The 14,830-nt window shown below is 43.8% G+C and overlaps 1 protein-coding gene across 3 annotated transcripts in view; it reads right to left on the reverse strand.

Annotated features, from left to right (window-relative positions):
* The window catches only part of Snap91 (synaptosome associated protein 91), a 106,536-nt gene extending 91,953 nt beyond the window's left edge, over window positions 1–14,583 (reverse strand). Inside the window, exons 1-2 of one of the 3 annotated variants that reach the window (XM_032909718.1) lie at window positions 14,444–14,583; window positions 13,393–13,552 (exon numbers count right to left, since the gene is read on the reverse strand). In XM_032909718.1, coding sequence (XP_032765609.1) covers window positions 13,393–13,522 — 130 coding nt within the window. In that variant the 5' untranslated portion in view covers window positions 13,523–13,552; window positions 14,444–14,583. Of the gene's footprint in view, window positions 1–13,392; window positions 13,553–14,232; window positions 14,368–14,443 lie in introns of those variants that run through there. The other 2 variants (XM_032909717.1, XM_032909719.1) reach the window with 2 other exon arrangements.
* Between the last annotated feature and the right edge of the window lie 247 nt (window positions 14,584–14,830).

Consider the following 14,830-nt stretch of genomic DNA (forward strand, 5'->3'; position numbering starts at 1 on the left):
GGGTTGGGGATTTAGCTCAGTGGTAGAGCGCTTGCCTAGCAAGTGCAAGGCCCTGGGTTCAGTCCTCAGCTCTGGAAAAAAAAATGGACCATTCAAAATAACTTAGAGATGAGTATTTTTGATAACTCAGGGAACACTCTCCAGGCGGGATAGGTTTCCCTATGCTCTGAAGACCTCTGGACAGATAGCAGAGAAGGGAGAAGAGAATGACACCAGACAGTGAAAGATCAAATACTGAGCAATCCTCGACATCACTCTACAAACACTAATGGTGGTTGGGTGTGGCAGCATACTTCTGTAATTCCAACCCCCGGGAGGGGAGAGGCAGGGGAAGGGTTCAAGGCCAGCCTAATCCATGTAGCAAGTAAGTTCCAGGTAACTCAAGGCTATACAGTGAGATCCAATCTCAAAAGAAAAAGAAAAAGAAAACAAAGCAAAAACAAGAAGAAACAAATCAAATAAACAAAAACCAAGAAAACCAACAAGGGACGTGCTGATCACACTACTATTCCCCATCAGTCCATGCGACATCGTCCACATCCTCATCTCCAGGCCTCCCATTCCCTTCTTCCCGAGTGCCTCAGGCCCTTTCCTTACTGTCTTGCTCTAATTTCACACTGAGTATACTACCTTTGGGGGAATGGTAGAAAGCTTTATCTAGGCTTTTTTCCCTACTGACTTCATATTGTCTTCCCTTCAATTCCTCATTTTACATTTTAAACAATTTCAACTGATCTTCTTGATTTCTTCCTTTGCTACCTTGTATCTGAACTATCAGTTAAAATCGTCTTTGTAATTATTTTCATTATAAAAAGCTCTCAAGTGAATTCCCTGAGACAGGAGGATAAAGGGGAAATATATAAATTGAGGGTTTCCTTACTGATTATAGCCATGAAAGCAATACGTTTGAGCATCTGACCTATTCTCCCAGGGACTTCCTGATTACCGGTGTGATGAACCAGACTCCCCTGAGGGATGAAGATGCTGGGGTTCATGGGGGTGCTTTTCCGAAGCAGCTCTCCCTTGGTACAAGTCTTAGAGCCTTGGACTCTTAGGCTGTCTAGCTCAAGTGAGGAGACCTGAGGTGTTTGAGACTCGGCGTTAGTTTGGAAGCACTTGTTTGTAGGTCTGAGAGAACCCAGTATGGCTCAGTTGCACATTAATAATGAAGCGCCTGGTTCTACTCAGGCAATGGATCCATCAGACAGGGGTTCTGTTTAGTTGGTTGCAAACATACAATACCTCTCAGGAAAGAGAAGGCTGCCACACTAAATCCCCAAGCATTTTCATAGGTGCACATTTCAAAACAGGAAGGGCAGAGGGTGAGGCTTACTCTTTCCAGTGGGCGATTTCTGTATGTCTAGCCCGTGCCTTTCATCCTTACCTCTTCTGCTATGTGTAGAAAAGAAAAGCAAGGCTCTCAGGGCTAGTTTGGCTCCCAGATAAGTAGGAATAAGTATTAATTACTATGAGAAATGTACTAATATTTCTATGAACCTTCTTAGTATGCTATAATATTATGGCACTTAAAGACAAACAAAATATTGTATGTGTATAAATACAATGAGTCAGACCAAGATGGAAAGATTGCTAATGTTCAATTTGTTCATGTATTTTCAGCTCTCACAATCTACTACAAATAATTCTTAAGGCCTTTTAAGATTATACGTTTAACTAAAAACTAATAGTCAAGTCAAAGAAGATGCTTGCCACATTTTACACATTTAAACAGAGGCTAGCTAAGTGTAACAATTTTAAGTAACTACTTACAAAACACCCAAATGGGTGCTGGAAGGCGGCTCAGGGCATGGGAGGACCACTTACTGCTTTGACAGAAGACTGAGTTTGGATTCCCAGCAGCATTTTGTGAAGCTTACAATCATCTATAACTCAATGGAGACCCAGTGGCCCCTTCTGGCCTGCACGGGCACCTGCACACAAGTGCACACACCCACACAGAGGCACAAAAGCACACATAATTAAAAATAAAACTCTTTTAAAAATCACCAAAATATTTTAAAAATAATTTTTTTACACAATTAAGATACGCTTATAACCATGACCTCCCAAAAGTTATAATGCCTTCCATCAATTAGTGTACCATGTTATTAATTTTTAACCATCGCCACATTTACTGGCTGATTGTAACAATTAATTTCTTAAATGTTAATTTTTAAATGATCCCACCAAGAGTTTTCCGGAATGCCTCCCACGCAGGTGAGCATCAGTGCCCACTATTTCTCTTTCATGCTGCTGTACAGGTTCTATTTAGTTTTGATTGCCTCTGTCAAGGTTATTCAGGTATATTTCCATATTAATACACCCAGCGTAAATATGGACTCAGTGTAACTGTTGATCACTTTAGAAACTATTTCTCATTATTAGGTTAGCTCATTTTTTTCAAATGTTGGTCATGGGCTTCTCAAAAGCAGTGTATGAGCGCTCAACTGAAGAAAAGTGCATTTGATGTCCCTCCATTTCATTTTTGTCTTCATAACTGGGCAACCGTGTAAGTAAGAACTCTGTACAATCAGTCCTGATGATAAGGCCACTCAATGGCTTCATCTTACTCTTTTTCATGCGTCTTAAACCCTTCAGTGGTCAATCGCCACTGGATTTCTTAAGTAACCAGTCAGTCTTTCGTTAAAAACCCACTGGAGACATTTGAAATAATATCTAAAAAAAGGCAACTCTAAAACCACACTCACACCTTAGTAATCGGCACTAATAAAGCAAGCCATAATGTATACTCCAGGCTTTTGTATTTGATTTTAGGAGATGATTTAAATGGAGCATGTTAGACTTATATCCTAACAATTAGTGCTAGCTTATGTCTCTGGACCCAAACCTTATGAAACTACAGTGGAGGATTCACTACCTCATTCTCCCTTCATACCATCGACCAAAAACCCTACCATTTCTCTAGAACATGCCATGGAAAAGCTCGAGCAGAAGCCAGCACGCTCCTTAACAAAGTCACTGCCACTGCCGCGTGGCAGCCTTCTCCTCTAAGGAGAATATGGGTTGGTTTGTTGTCACTGGTTTTAGCAGACAGACTCCTTTCACTGTTACTGCAACCCCATGAACCCTAGAAAAAAAGGGAGACCAAGGCCGGCAAAAATACAATTTATCTGACCAAGATCAGAACCAGAAGGCAACAGAGGTGGAGTTAGCCTGGGTTATCTGACGCCAGACCGCTGCTTCACACCAAATGTCGCTAGATAAGAGCCCCTGGAAAGGTTACCTACAAATGACCTACTGATGAGGAGTGAATGGGCTCGCGGCAGTTATCCACACCCTTTACATGTTCCCTCCGGTTACCCAAGGACAGGCGTCATAGGAGTTTCTCCCTGTAATGGAGTAGCTACTGAAATGCCTTGAGATGGCACCATTTTTGCCCCTTAAAACAATCACATGGTGTCTTATCTGGTTTTGTTTCGTATTATTAACATGAGTCTGGCAACAGGACACGGGAAGAAATCCTGAGTTCTTCCCTTGCCCAGCCTCAAAGGAGCTCTGTAAGTTCCTCGGACCCTGGCCCCTCTGTAAGCTTGGGATAAGAACACTAACCTCACAGGGGCTTTCTAAGGAAGAACTGGGCGATGCTTCTATTGGCTACACCCACCCTGCCTCGCATTAGCCTCACCTCACCTCTAGAAAGCCTCTTTTTTTTTTTTCTTACTTAAGTTTTATGGAGAAAGAAAGAGTGCCGATGTATTCACATCAAAAGGTGAATTAAGATGAACCTTGAATTTAGAAGAAAATTATATCTATGTAGGTGTCCAAGAAGCAGTTCCAAGAAAACATAAACATCTTGCACTATTCACATTTAAGGTAAAAAAATATATACTTGGGCTTGATTTCCCCACAGAGAAAGGTTAAGTTTTAAAGCAAAACTAAAAATATTTTTTCTATCACTGATATACTTGTTGATAGTCTAGCTCATTCCTAGTTTAAAAATCACAAGGCCCCTAGCAGACCAATCCTGGGCTCTGAACTGTCCATCCTGACTGCAAATGCTAGGCATCTATGCAAATTCTGTAAATGCCTTGTCTTGGTAGGTCGCCTAGACTAGGGATGCCGCTAAAAGGGTGCCACATTGGCTTCAGTTTGCATGTCAACCATGACTGAGAAATCCAAATCACTTGTATAGACATAGAAATTTGGGCTGGGGATTTAGCTCAGCGGTAGAGCGCTTGCCTAGCGAGCGCAAGGCCCTGGGTCCGGTCCCCAGCTCCGGAGGAAAAAAAAAAAAAAGAAAGATGCCAGAAATTTGAAGCCAAACCAAGCTATACAGTGAGGAGCACTAGCATCTTTCAGAGATGTGTGCCGGGACAGGGAACCAGCATCCAGCCACAAGTCATCCACTTTCTGCAAAGTACTCTTATCAGCCAGTTCATTGTACATCTGGAGAGCTGTCATGCTGGGGCCATTGAGAACTCTGGAGATTCCCACAGGCTTAAGTATTTCCAAGTCCTCTCTATGGATGTGGTAGGGTCAACGTCCTGTGTTCACAATCCACAGAAAGAACTCTGGCTGAGTTCTTGCCAATGAAACACATAGGAACAGTATCTAGGTCTAGTCCCATCTCAGACTCTTTCCTTTTCCGTTTTCCTCACTAGCTAGGCTTTACTGGAGGACTCTAATGCCCTAGGAAAGAGGAAAGAGGCTGAAAAGTGCCCTCCAAAGCAGACTGCAACAGGAGCAAGAAGGAAAATTAGCATCTGGCCCCTAGGTCTTGGGACTGATCTCAAGGAGGTAGCTCTGGTTGAGCTGTGTTGGTTAGACTCTTGTCAACCTGATTCAAGAAAGAGGGACCCTCAATAGAAAAAAAAAATCTCTTTAAGACTGGCCGGTAGGCAAGCCTTGATTAGTGACTGGTATGGAGGACCCAGCTACTGTGGGTGGTGCCACACTTAGACAGGTAGTCTTGGGTTGTCTAAAAAGGCAAGTTGAGCGGGTCATGAGAAGCCAGGAAGCAGCAATACCTCCATGGCTTCTGCGTCCTGGTTCCAGCCTTGAGCTCGTGCCCTGCCTTTTCTCCATGATGGACTGTAAGCAGTAGGAGGAAACAAACCCTTTCATTTCCAAGTTGCTTTGGCTCGTGGTATTTATCACAGCAACAGAAAGAAAGCTACACACATGGTGTCACGCCGTGGGCAGGGAGCAACGGAAATAGGAGATCAATTGTTCTCTATGATTTTTGTCAAACTCCAACCCCAGGAGAAAAGCTAGTTTCTCTCAAAAAGGCTGTAACGACAGCAAGCTCCACTTCCACAATCATGGAGAAAGCTGGTGTGCAAGAAGGAAGCTTGATCCCCTGATTCTAAGTGGAAAAGGAACAGAAACGGGGGAGGGAGGAGAGTCCTGGAAAAGCATCAAAGGGGCCTGCTCCACCCATCCTTTTCCTCATGCTGGTTATGAGGGACAAGATGGCCCTCCTTTTGACCAAACTATATTCCTGGAACAGAAGCAAAACAGTCAGCACTGACAGAGGTACAGAGTAGAAAACACAAGTCCTTCCATCCACAAGCAACATGTTGGTGTTCCAGAAATACAGATCACGTGGCAATGCACACATTGAAAACTGAACCACACCTTCATGCTTTAATTTACATGACAAATATGCTTTAACTTTTAACATTTTTCTGGGGTTTTCCAGTATCTCTTTGAAGAGATCATTCATTTCAATAAAGTCCTAAGGAATACATACAGCAACAAACATCCATGAACACTTCCTTTACTCTAATTTTTTGTAAGATAAAACCTCATAGAAGCTAAATTACTAGGTCAAAGGGTTTCAACTGATTCACAACATACTTCCACTCATTGAGCACTCAGCTCAAGACTCTTTCTGTCTGAGCAGTCAAGACCGAGCTGAAGTGAAGAGACACTTCTCTCAATTCACAACATCAGTTTATAAAATTATGAGTACGACTTACAAATCAAGTCATAGTTAAATGAGATATGTGTGCGGGGGAGAGAGAAACAGAGACAGAGATCTCCTTGGCATGGCAAAATGCCATAATGACACAGAGAAACTAAGATATACACAGATATACTATATACTAGGAAATCACAAAATCCTATGGAAAAAGACAGATAAAAATTAGAAGCCTCATTTGGGAAATGGCGATTACCATTACTAGGAAGAACATACTCAGAGCAGTGTGGTGACGTAAGGGTTAAACAGTTGGGTCAGCCTACTCACTACTGAAGCCTCAAAGAAGGCTGCTGTATACCCTTCCACAGGCCCACTGGGGCTCATACAAGGGTTGAAGAAAAAAACATTGCATGTCAGCATTTTTATGGAAGAGGTCATAAACTCATGCACACGGTACAGCCTTGATAGGATAAGAGAAACAGAACACGGCATAACTATTTTAGGCCACAGTCTATTGAGTTACCTAGCTAGAAGCTAGAATACCTGCGAGCTGCATCCTCTGACACTAACCAGGATAGCCATGAGTTACCACTGAGGTTCTCCGGCTTCACGCTAACCATCTGAATGACGCTAACAAGGCAGTGGCAAGCTGGAGCAATTGCTCAAGACAGTCAGCAGGAATTACCAGCACCAACGCACAGAGAGTGTTGCCCCCGGGACTCAACTTCCTTAACTGTAAAAACTGGGAGTCTGGAGATGGCTAAGATTCTCTCCACCATTGAAGGCCTCCAGGAGAGGGTGTATCAGTTCAGAGGTTGTGGCTTACACACTCTGACCTCTTATACTATCAGCCTTCCAGCAGCTGTCAGCTTCTTTAAGTTCCTAAGGCCTGCCTTCTCCACGTGAGCTGCTCAGGTGAGTCGAGAGCAGGCAGCCCTTGTCTACACATCACCCACGTGAATTCCTTTGATCCTTCAAGTCTGGCCTTAAACACCATTTTTGTGATATACCTCCACTGTGGTCTTTCTTTTCCCACAGAACCTTAATGCTTTTTGAATCACTGGTAATTAGTTCTTTCATTTTCTGTCTCCCCTACTAAGCTGCCAGCTCTCTGGATGCCAAGGGCTATATCTTATTCTCCATGGTATATCCCTGCCTCCTGGAACAATTCCTGGCATTTGGTAAATATTTATTAAATAAATAAATAATGATATTATGCTAAATAAGTACTCAAAGCCTCAAGCCTGAAAGTAACTTCTAATTTCTCCCACTAGGCCATTGTAAACCAAATAAACACGCTGACATTTATAGTTCTCTTTTCGAAGGTAAAAAGAATACTATTATAGTTAAACTTGTCTCTTATTCCTCATTGCTTTTCTAAAACCCCTCAAGTCACTCACACCTTTTTTTCCCCTTTACACTGCTGGTGAGCAAACCCAGCAACTGAGGCGTGCCAGTCACAGACGGTACAGCTGGGGGTGTGCTATACCACTGAGCTTCACTTCCATCCCCAACTCCCCATCTTCCAAACTGTGAATGGGAAAATAGCTCCCATGGACAGTCATGATCTCAAATAAAAGCGCTTACCAAAGGCGGATCATCAAGTGATCAGATCGAAAGGCACAACCACACAGACCAGGTGAAGAATTCGCCTGTCTCCCCAGGGTTGCTGGAATAGTTCCTTGCACAACCTTTTACAACACGCATCCATGTTAGCCATGTGTAACAAAGAAACCTTATTAGGTAAGGAGGCAGTGTCTTTTGCACACTTAGGAAAATGAAAAGCTAGGAAGGAAGGAACTAAACAAAGACTGAGCTTCAGGGTGCACTTTCACTCCTTACAGGTCAGGGTGTAGTGGACACCAGGGTGGCACAGTTCCCGAGTGACTGCCCACATTGCTTACATTCCTCAGAGAAAACAAGAGTAAAGAGTGTTTAGGCAAAGAAAAAGGAACTTACAGGAGAAAAGAGACAAGAGTAAATACTTTAATGGCAAAAAGTGTGGCTTTCCAAATGACTTAAACAAGCTGTGATTATATTCGAAGTCTGTCCAAATGTGCTGGCTCAGGAGCTGAGTCACCAATACACAACTCTGCAGTGACCCGGATGGTGGCCTTCAAGGAATAGGGTCCTGTGTCACTGCTGGCCTTCCTTGCTAAGTTATGGAAACCGAGATAAGCCCCGAAGAACATCCTAGCCTAACTGGGGTCTACTTGGAAGGAGGAAGTGAGATTTTAAAGGGGCTTCGTGGAAAGCTAGAAGAAAGATATAATAACTTAATATAAAGACAAAATCACAGAGAAGTATTTATCAGTCATTAAGTGAATGTTAAAACTGAGGGAGCAATGTACTAAAATTCCGGATTTTCTTATGAAGAGTGGCATGTTAATACTGCAATTAAGATATCAATATATCTTAATTAAATATCAATATATCTCCTTAGTTTTCTATATTCTTCCATGTCTGAGTCACTAGAAAAGCATGCATGAATCAGTGCTTTAAAGACTGGGAATATAGCTCTATGGTTCAACATATCCTTAGCATGTATGAGACTCTGGGTCTAGCCTCCAGAACCAACAATAAGAATTTTAAAATTCATTAGAAAGAAAAGAAAAACCCTACTGTTACACTCAGCCTGATTCACTCCACTTCTAAAAAGTTCACTCCTTCCCATTACCTAAGGTTTTTAAATGTTTTACAACTAGCCTTATTTTAAAGCTTTTGAATCAAAAGTATTACACACTGAAACTAACCAGACCCAAAGTCTATATGTCTCTTTGAACTATAGCTAAGGTTCTTTGCTTCTCCCCCAGCAGTCACTCAACCTCACTTTATCTCTTCTCCCCTCCTGGAATTGCAAGAACAGCACTGGCCTCCTTTAGGACTTGTGATACAAATGGTAGTCAGATTAAAGGACTGTTCAGATATGTATTTTTCCTCATCTCTTCTCAAGCATTCAAAAAGTGATGTATTCTGTTTTAAAACATCCTCAGAACTGGACTAAGTCTTCTGATGAAATCTAGAAAACAGAATACACCCAGATATAGGAAATAATAGAGGATGCCCAGACAATAGCAAATAGTTAAGTCAAAACAACTAGTCAAAGGTAACTACCCTAGTAAGTCAGTGTACTCACACTGAAAGTTAGACAATGTACTCAATATCTTTCACACTGATCCTACCTAATCTTATTCAATTATCTTCATGTCTTTCAATATGTAAAACAATACATTTGGTAGATATAGTATCCATTGTAGTAGTACAGTTACATTGTAATAGTACAGGTTACATTTCTTTTTCTTCTCTTCCTTTAGTCTTTTGAGAAGGGATGTGATGTGACCCTTCTGGCCTTGCTATGTAGTCTGAAATGACCTTGGACTGTTCCTCCTTCTCTGACCTCTTAACTGCTGGAAATACAGACATGCGCCACTGCACCTGACTCTTAACTGCACTTCTATAAGCATGCAAATACATATGAACATACGTAAAATCACTATTTTGGGGGTTTGAGGGGAAAAGATAAGGATCAATAAAAATCTAGTATCTTTCAAACAGATCCAAGACTTGAATCACTTGCTTTTTATGTAGGTTGAACTGATTATCAAAAATCTTCAAGAATACTAATGAAAAAGTGAGATTTGCTGGTAGGCAAATGGATTTTCCATTAGCTTTGGCTTGTTGTTATTGGTGATATATTTGGTTTGAATTGTGATTATTTTAGTTCAGTTACTTTGAATGGCACATATATCAATCATCCATCAGCACTAACCACTGGAAGGACTCTTACGCCAGGAACACATGCATTCGGAATTCCCCTGCAGATGCTACTTTGTACCAACTTTGTAGTTTTGTTAAACTTAGGCATAGTACTTGGCTAAATACTTGGTGTCTACTGTTTTTTTTTTAACTTGATTATTTAACTTGGGTTAGCTTTTAGGCTAATTACAAAACGGGGGTGGGGTGGACAAAAGAGGAGGAAAACTCGCTGTCATGTAAAACAGTGGTAAGCAAACTGATAAATGCCTGTTAAGTCCTGGACATTTTATAGGCTACCAAATATATATAAGAACTTAAAAGGATCTAAGTTGCACATGCCAGCCCAGAAAACTAGTATTGATTAAGTCTTGAATCTAAATATGCAGATGGGGCAACATCATTATTGGATGGCAGGGTATAGAATGAAATGTTTTAGATAATCTAAAATACACAATAAAATATAATCTTTATTTAGATTACTAACATTTACCATATTTTTAACATTTAATACTACTAACTATATGAATGGTTTTGTGAATCTGTTTCTCCCTTCAAGAAATATAGTTATGGAAAAAAAAAGCTGGGCTAGGACTGTAACTTAGTGGTAAAATGCTTGCCCAGCAGACACAAGAATTAATGCCATATGTGAATAAACAAACAAACAAACAAACAAAAAACCTGAGAATATTAACTTCACCTACCAGCACATTTTCCCCATGTGAGAGCTGCCCCCAAAAGCTAATGACTCATCCCTTCAAACACACAAATTATATGCTATTAAGCAACACTATGTAATAACCATAATTATCAATAATAATTTTTGATATTTTAATCCAAAAACTAATATCCATTTTGATATTAGTTTTTAATCTAGTATTCTAATATTGAATCTACATTATGATTCTGAGAGCCATAGAACCAATATTTTAGACAATCACATAATCCTAAGCTCTATTCATTATTTCCCAACTGAAAATCCAAATTAAAAATGTGCAAATCAAATTAAACTCAAAATGCACCTTTGCTTCAAACTAACAAATTGTTTTCTTCCCTTCCTCCTAATTAACACTGAATGCTTTCAAAACTAAAACGACTACTATTTGGACAGTTCAGTATCTCCAAACAAACTTTGGTAATGTATTCACATGTCTTTTCCCCTCCCCCTCGTCACATGTCTTAATAACAAGATTGATGCACTTTTATAAATGATATGTTACTTTACCTCCACCTCTTTTTAAAGAATTTTTTATTTATTATGTATACAGTATTCTGCTTATGGGTATGCTGATCTCATTACAGATGGTTATGAGCTACCATGTGGTTGCTGGGAATTGAACTCAGGACCTCTGGAAGAGCAATCAGTGCTCTTAACCTCTGAACCATCTCTCCAGGCCAACTTCCATCTCTTAACTACTGAGAGAAAGGAACTTGACAAAAAATTCTGAGTATAACACAATTTAAACAGTCAATTTTCCAGTCCTATTAGATATTACCCTATTAGATAGAGTGAGACGTAGCAGCAGTGTGATACCTGTCTTTCCAAATTCCACCCAAAGTCTCAGTTCCATTCATGTTTGAATGGAAAGATAAAAGAATAAAAAGAATAGCCACTAAACATACTCCTCAGAACTTGGATCTTGTTTAGTTTTTAAAGTGACAGAATTAAGAATTTTTCATGGGGAGAGACTAAAATGTGTGTGTGAGTTGTGAAGTCCATTCAAGCAAGGCAGGTGTTTTGCAGACAAGAAGGGTTAGTCTACGTGTTCTTCCTGCTTTCACAGTAGAGCATGTTTCTAGCTAGAGATGGCAGTTAAACGCCATGGTTAAAGGCAATCAAGGCTTGTCACCCCAGCTGAAAAGCTCAGTAGCCAGCACAAGGAAGTATAACATATAATTATTCAAATAATTCAAAATCAGTTCCTATTTCATCTTATTTCTGTTAATGTGGAATTTTCTACCATGATCTTCTAAAGTACTCTACTCATTAACATATGCTGGGGTATTGGAAATATCCTATTTTCAAACACTTTAAAGAGATATTTCCAGACCTATGAGGACAGAGATAACTAATCAGATTTGGGGAACCCAGTCTTTATCTGAATGATGTCGACCTGAAGTGATCAAACCCAAGAATGCTCTCTGACGTGCATCAATACACTGATCTATCACAAAAAGCAAATCTATAACCTAAACAACTTTTGTCTTGAGCTTTTTCTAGGTTGACATAACCCCCGAATTGTGAGTCAGCCTTCCAGAGCTGGGGAAACTGATGGAAAGATGGCTAAATGATTCAGCATGCTGCAGCAAAATGAGCTGGTCATGAATTTATAATTTCTACTCCTGTTAGGTGTCTTGGCCCTGGTAGCCTCTCTTACCTGGTACTCAACGTGTAACACACGATACTGTAATCGATAAATTTTCTTAAAACATTCCCTCAGGGAAGAAGAATTAATGTCTTCCCCTCAAGCTAAACTTCTAGACAGAAAAGTCTTCAATGCTATGAGGCAAACTCTGACAATGCCCAGTTGCAAGCTTCCTCAAGCTCTACTCATGGCAAAGGTTAGTGCTGGAGCTGACCGTAAGGGTAGGGATGCCATTTTCCTCAGCCACACAAGAGAAAGAAGGGCTGAAGAAAATAAAATAAAATAAAATAAAATAAAATAAGAATAAAATAAGAATAAAACAAAAAACAATAAACAAACAAAAAGAGGTCAAGAGCATGAGGTGAGAATGTGAGCAAATGCATTTCCGAGCCAACGATGCCATTTAACGACAAGCACCATCAAAGGGCAGAGGATGCTAAGCAGGTCAAACAGACTTACAGAGACGGTCAATACTATTTGGGGTAGCCAGAGAGGATACTCACTGCCTAAAGCAGGTTAAAGTCTTTCCAAGCATCACTTCCCCCTCCAGCAGCAAAAGATTTACTCTAACTGCTTGAAAAACTTCAGAAATATATAGACCCCCCAAATCTGAATAAAGCTTTCTCCATCCAATGACCACGTGAAAATATCATGTTATTAAACATCTTCATCTAAAACTGTACCGCCTTTAATAAGGAGAGGACATCCATTTTGTGACCCTACCCAGCATTTTCCGAGAACAGGACAAAGGAAGTGTGCCAAGACGTTCAGAATGAAATCGCCATTATCTGTGAAGAGGGATCTGCTCATTCAATAGCTTGGATTTATTTCAGTTCAGCTCAGTGTAGTGACATATGACACACGCACACTCCCCCACACTCACACACAAATCCTGAGTAGCAGCAGAGGAAAAAAAGCAGGATTTTACAATTACCCAAAATGCTCTTAAGAAATTAGTGACAAGCGTGGCCATCCATCCATCCATCAAGCAGTGTCTGTCTCCCCATTGTGACCCTGCAACCCCTCATTTCCCTTAATCTAACAGACGGTGTAGAAAAACATGATTAAAAGGACGTAGCCCAATTGTATACTTTTATGCAACGTGTGTGTGTGTGTGTGTGTGTGTGTGTGTGTGTGTGTGTGTGTGTGTTTCCTCGTCTAAGCACTTGGAGGTCATCAGAAGGAAAAAATGGCTCGATAGACAAGGTTTCAGGGCCTACCCAAGGGGACACGTCCAAGGCCAGACACAGGCGCTCAGCATCGACCCGATGGGGAGCCAGTTCCCAAGGCTTCAGGCAGTAGTAGTATTACAGAATGCCAAGGCCATGCCGCTGGCCTCTGAGGCCCCTATGCCATGCGCATGTCCCGCTTATATAAAAGGATGCTTACAGTCCAGGTGCTTCTTCTTGGGGCCCATCACCTCATGAGTGGTGGCTTTGCAGACGGCTCTTGCTACAGCAGAGCCAGTCACGCTGTACTGAGCGGCAGCGATCCGATCCGTGAGCGTTTGGCCCGACATCTTCACCGGTCGTGTCTACCGCCTCCTCTTCTGCAGGAAATAAGAGGAGATGGTCCCGCTTTCACCCGCACCGCCTTAGTTGGAGCGCCCGGCCTTGCCTGCTCCCTCCGCTCGGCAGCTCTCTCCTCCGCCGACCCCGCCCTGGCACCGCCTCTAGGGACCAGCGACGCGCCAAGCCCAGTTGGTCCATCGCGGTCCAGGGCTGTCAGCCGCCCGCAGGATAGTCCTTGCATCGTGCCCCGGTCCCACTTCCCCACACCCAGAAGCGGTCACCACATCCCACCTTCGTTCCCTGTCAAGCAGCACTGTCCGCGCAACCCTACCCGCTGGTGCGAGACCCGGTGCGCGTCAGGGTTACTCCGGACGCCGCGCCCAGAAGCGCACACCTTTCGCTGCCCAGAGCTGCAGCGTGTCTCCCACGGCTGCCCGCAGGGCCGCGGCCACCTCTTTCTGTCCTGGGGCTGCGGTGGCAGCAGCGACTCGTCCTCCCTCGCCCTCCATCCCCATAGCAGGGCCGCCCAGAGCCGCGGTGTACCTCACCCTTCTCGGCTAGGATTTGAGAGGGCGGACAGCTCAGGCCCCACCCGGCCGCTAGCGTGCCACGGAGCTGTCACCCGGCCGCCTCTGCCCTTCTCCGCGCCCTGGGATTATCCCTCGAATCCCCGGGCCCCGGAGCAGGGGAGGGGACCCGTACGGCCCAGCGTACTCACCCCGCCCCAGGAGCACCGCAGCCCGGACGCCGCGCGGGGTAGCTGGGTGAAGGCGCGCGCCGCCCTGGAGTCCCCGGGCCGCGATGCCTACAGCTCCGGCCCGGCCCCTGTCTCAGCTCCGCGGTCCCCGCGGTCCCCGCCCGCCGCCGCCTCCGCCAGCGCCGCCGCGTCTCTCTAGCGCTCGGCGCTGCGTCCCCATCCCCGCCCCCACCTCAGCTGGAGCGCCTGCGACGAGTCAGGTGACGGCAGCCGACGAACCCGGGCCAGCCCTCTGCAGAACGCCAGCGGTCCCCTCCCCGTCGCTCCTGCTCTCCGCACCCCCCTCGGAGCCGCGGCTTTAAACGCGAGGAGGGCTGCACGCGAGCATCCCCGCGGGCGACGGCGGAGGAGGGGGTGGGACCGGAGGGGCGCCGCCGCTCTAAAGCTCGCCTTCTTGCGCGCGCCCTGAGTCCCGGCGCGCACCCGCTGCGTCCGGGAGCAGACCCGGTGCGCGCGCGCCGCGCACACCTGCCGGGCAGCTGCAGGCTGCGCGGGGATCGCCGGGGGCGTGGGTCTGGGGAGAGGGAGGGCTGTGAAGGCCAAGGCAAGGGCGGCGGCC

Source organism: Rattus rattus, chromosome 8 (genome assembly GCF_011064425.1).
Source record: "Rattus rattus isolate New Zealand chromosome 8, Rrattus_CSIRO_v1, whole genome shotgun sequence".
Taxonomy (NCBI): domain Eukaryota; kingdom Metazoa; phylum Chordata; class Mammalia; order Rodentia; family Muridae; genus Rattus; species Rattus rattus.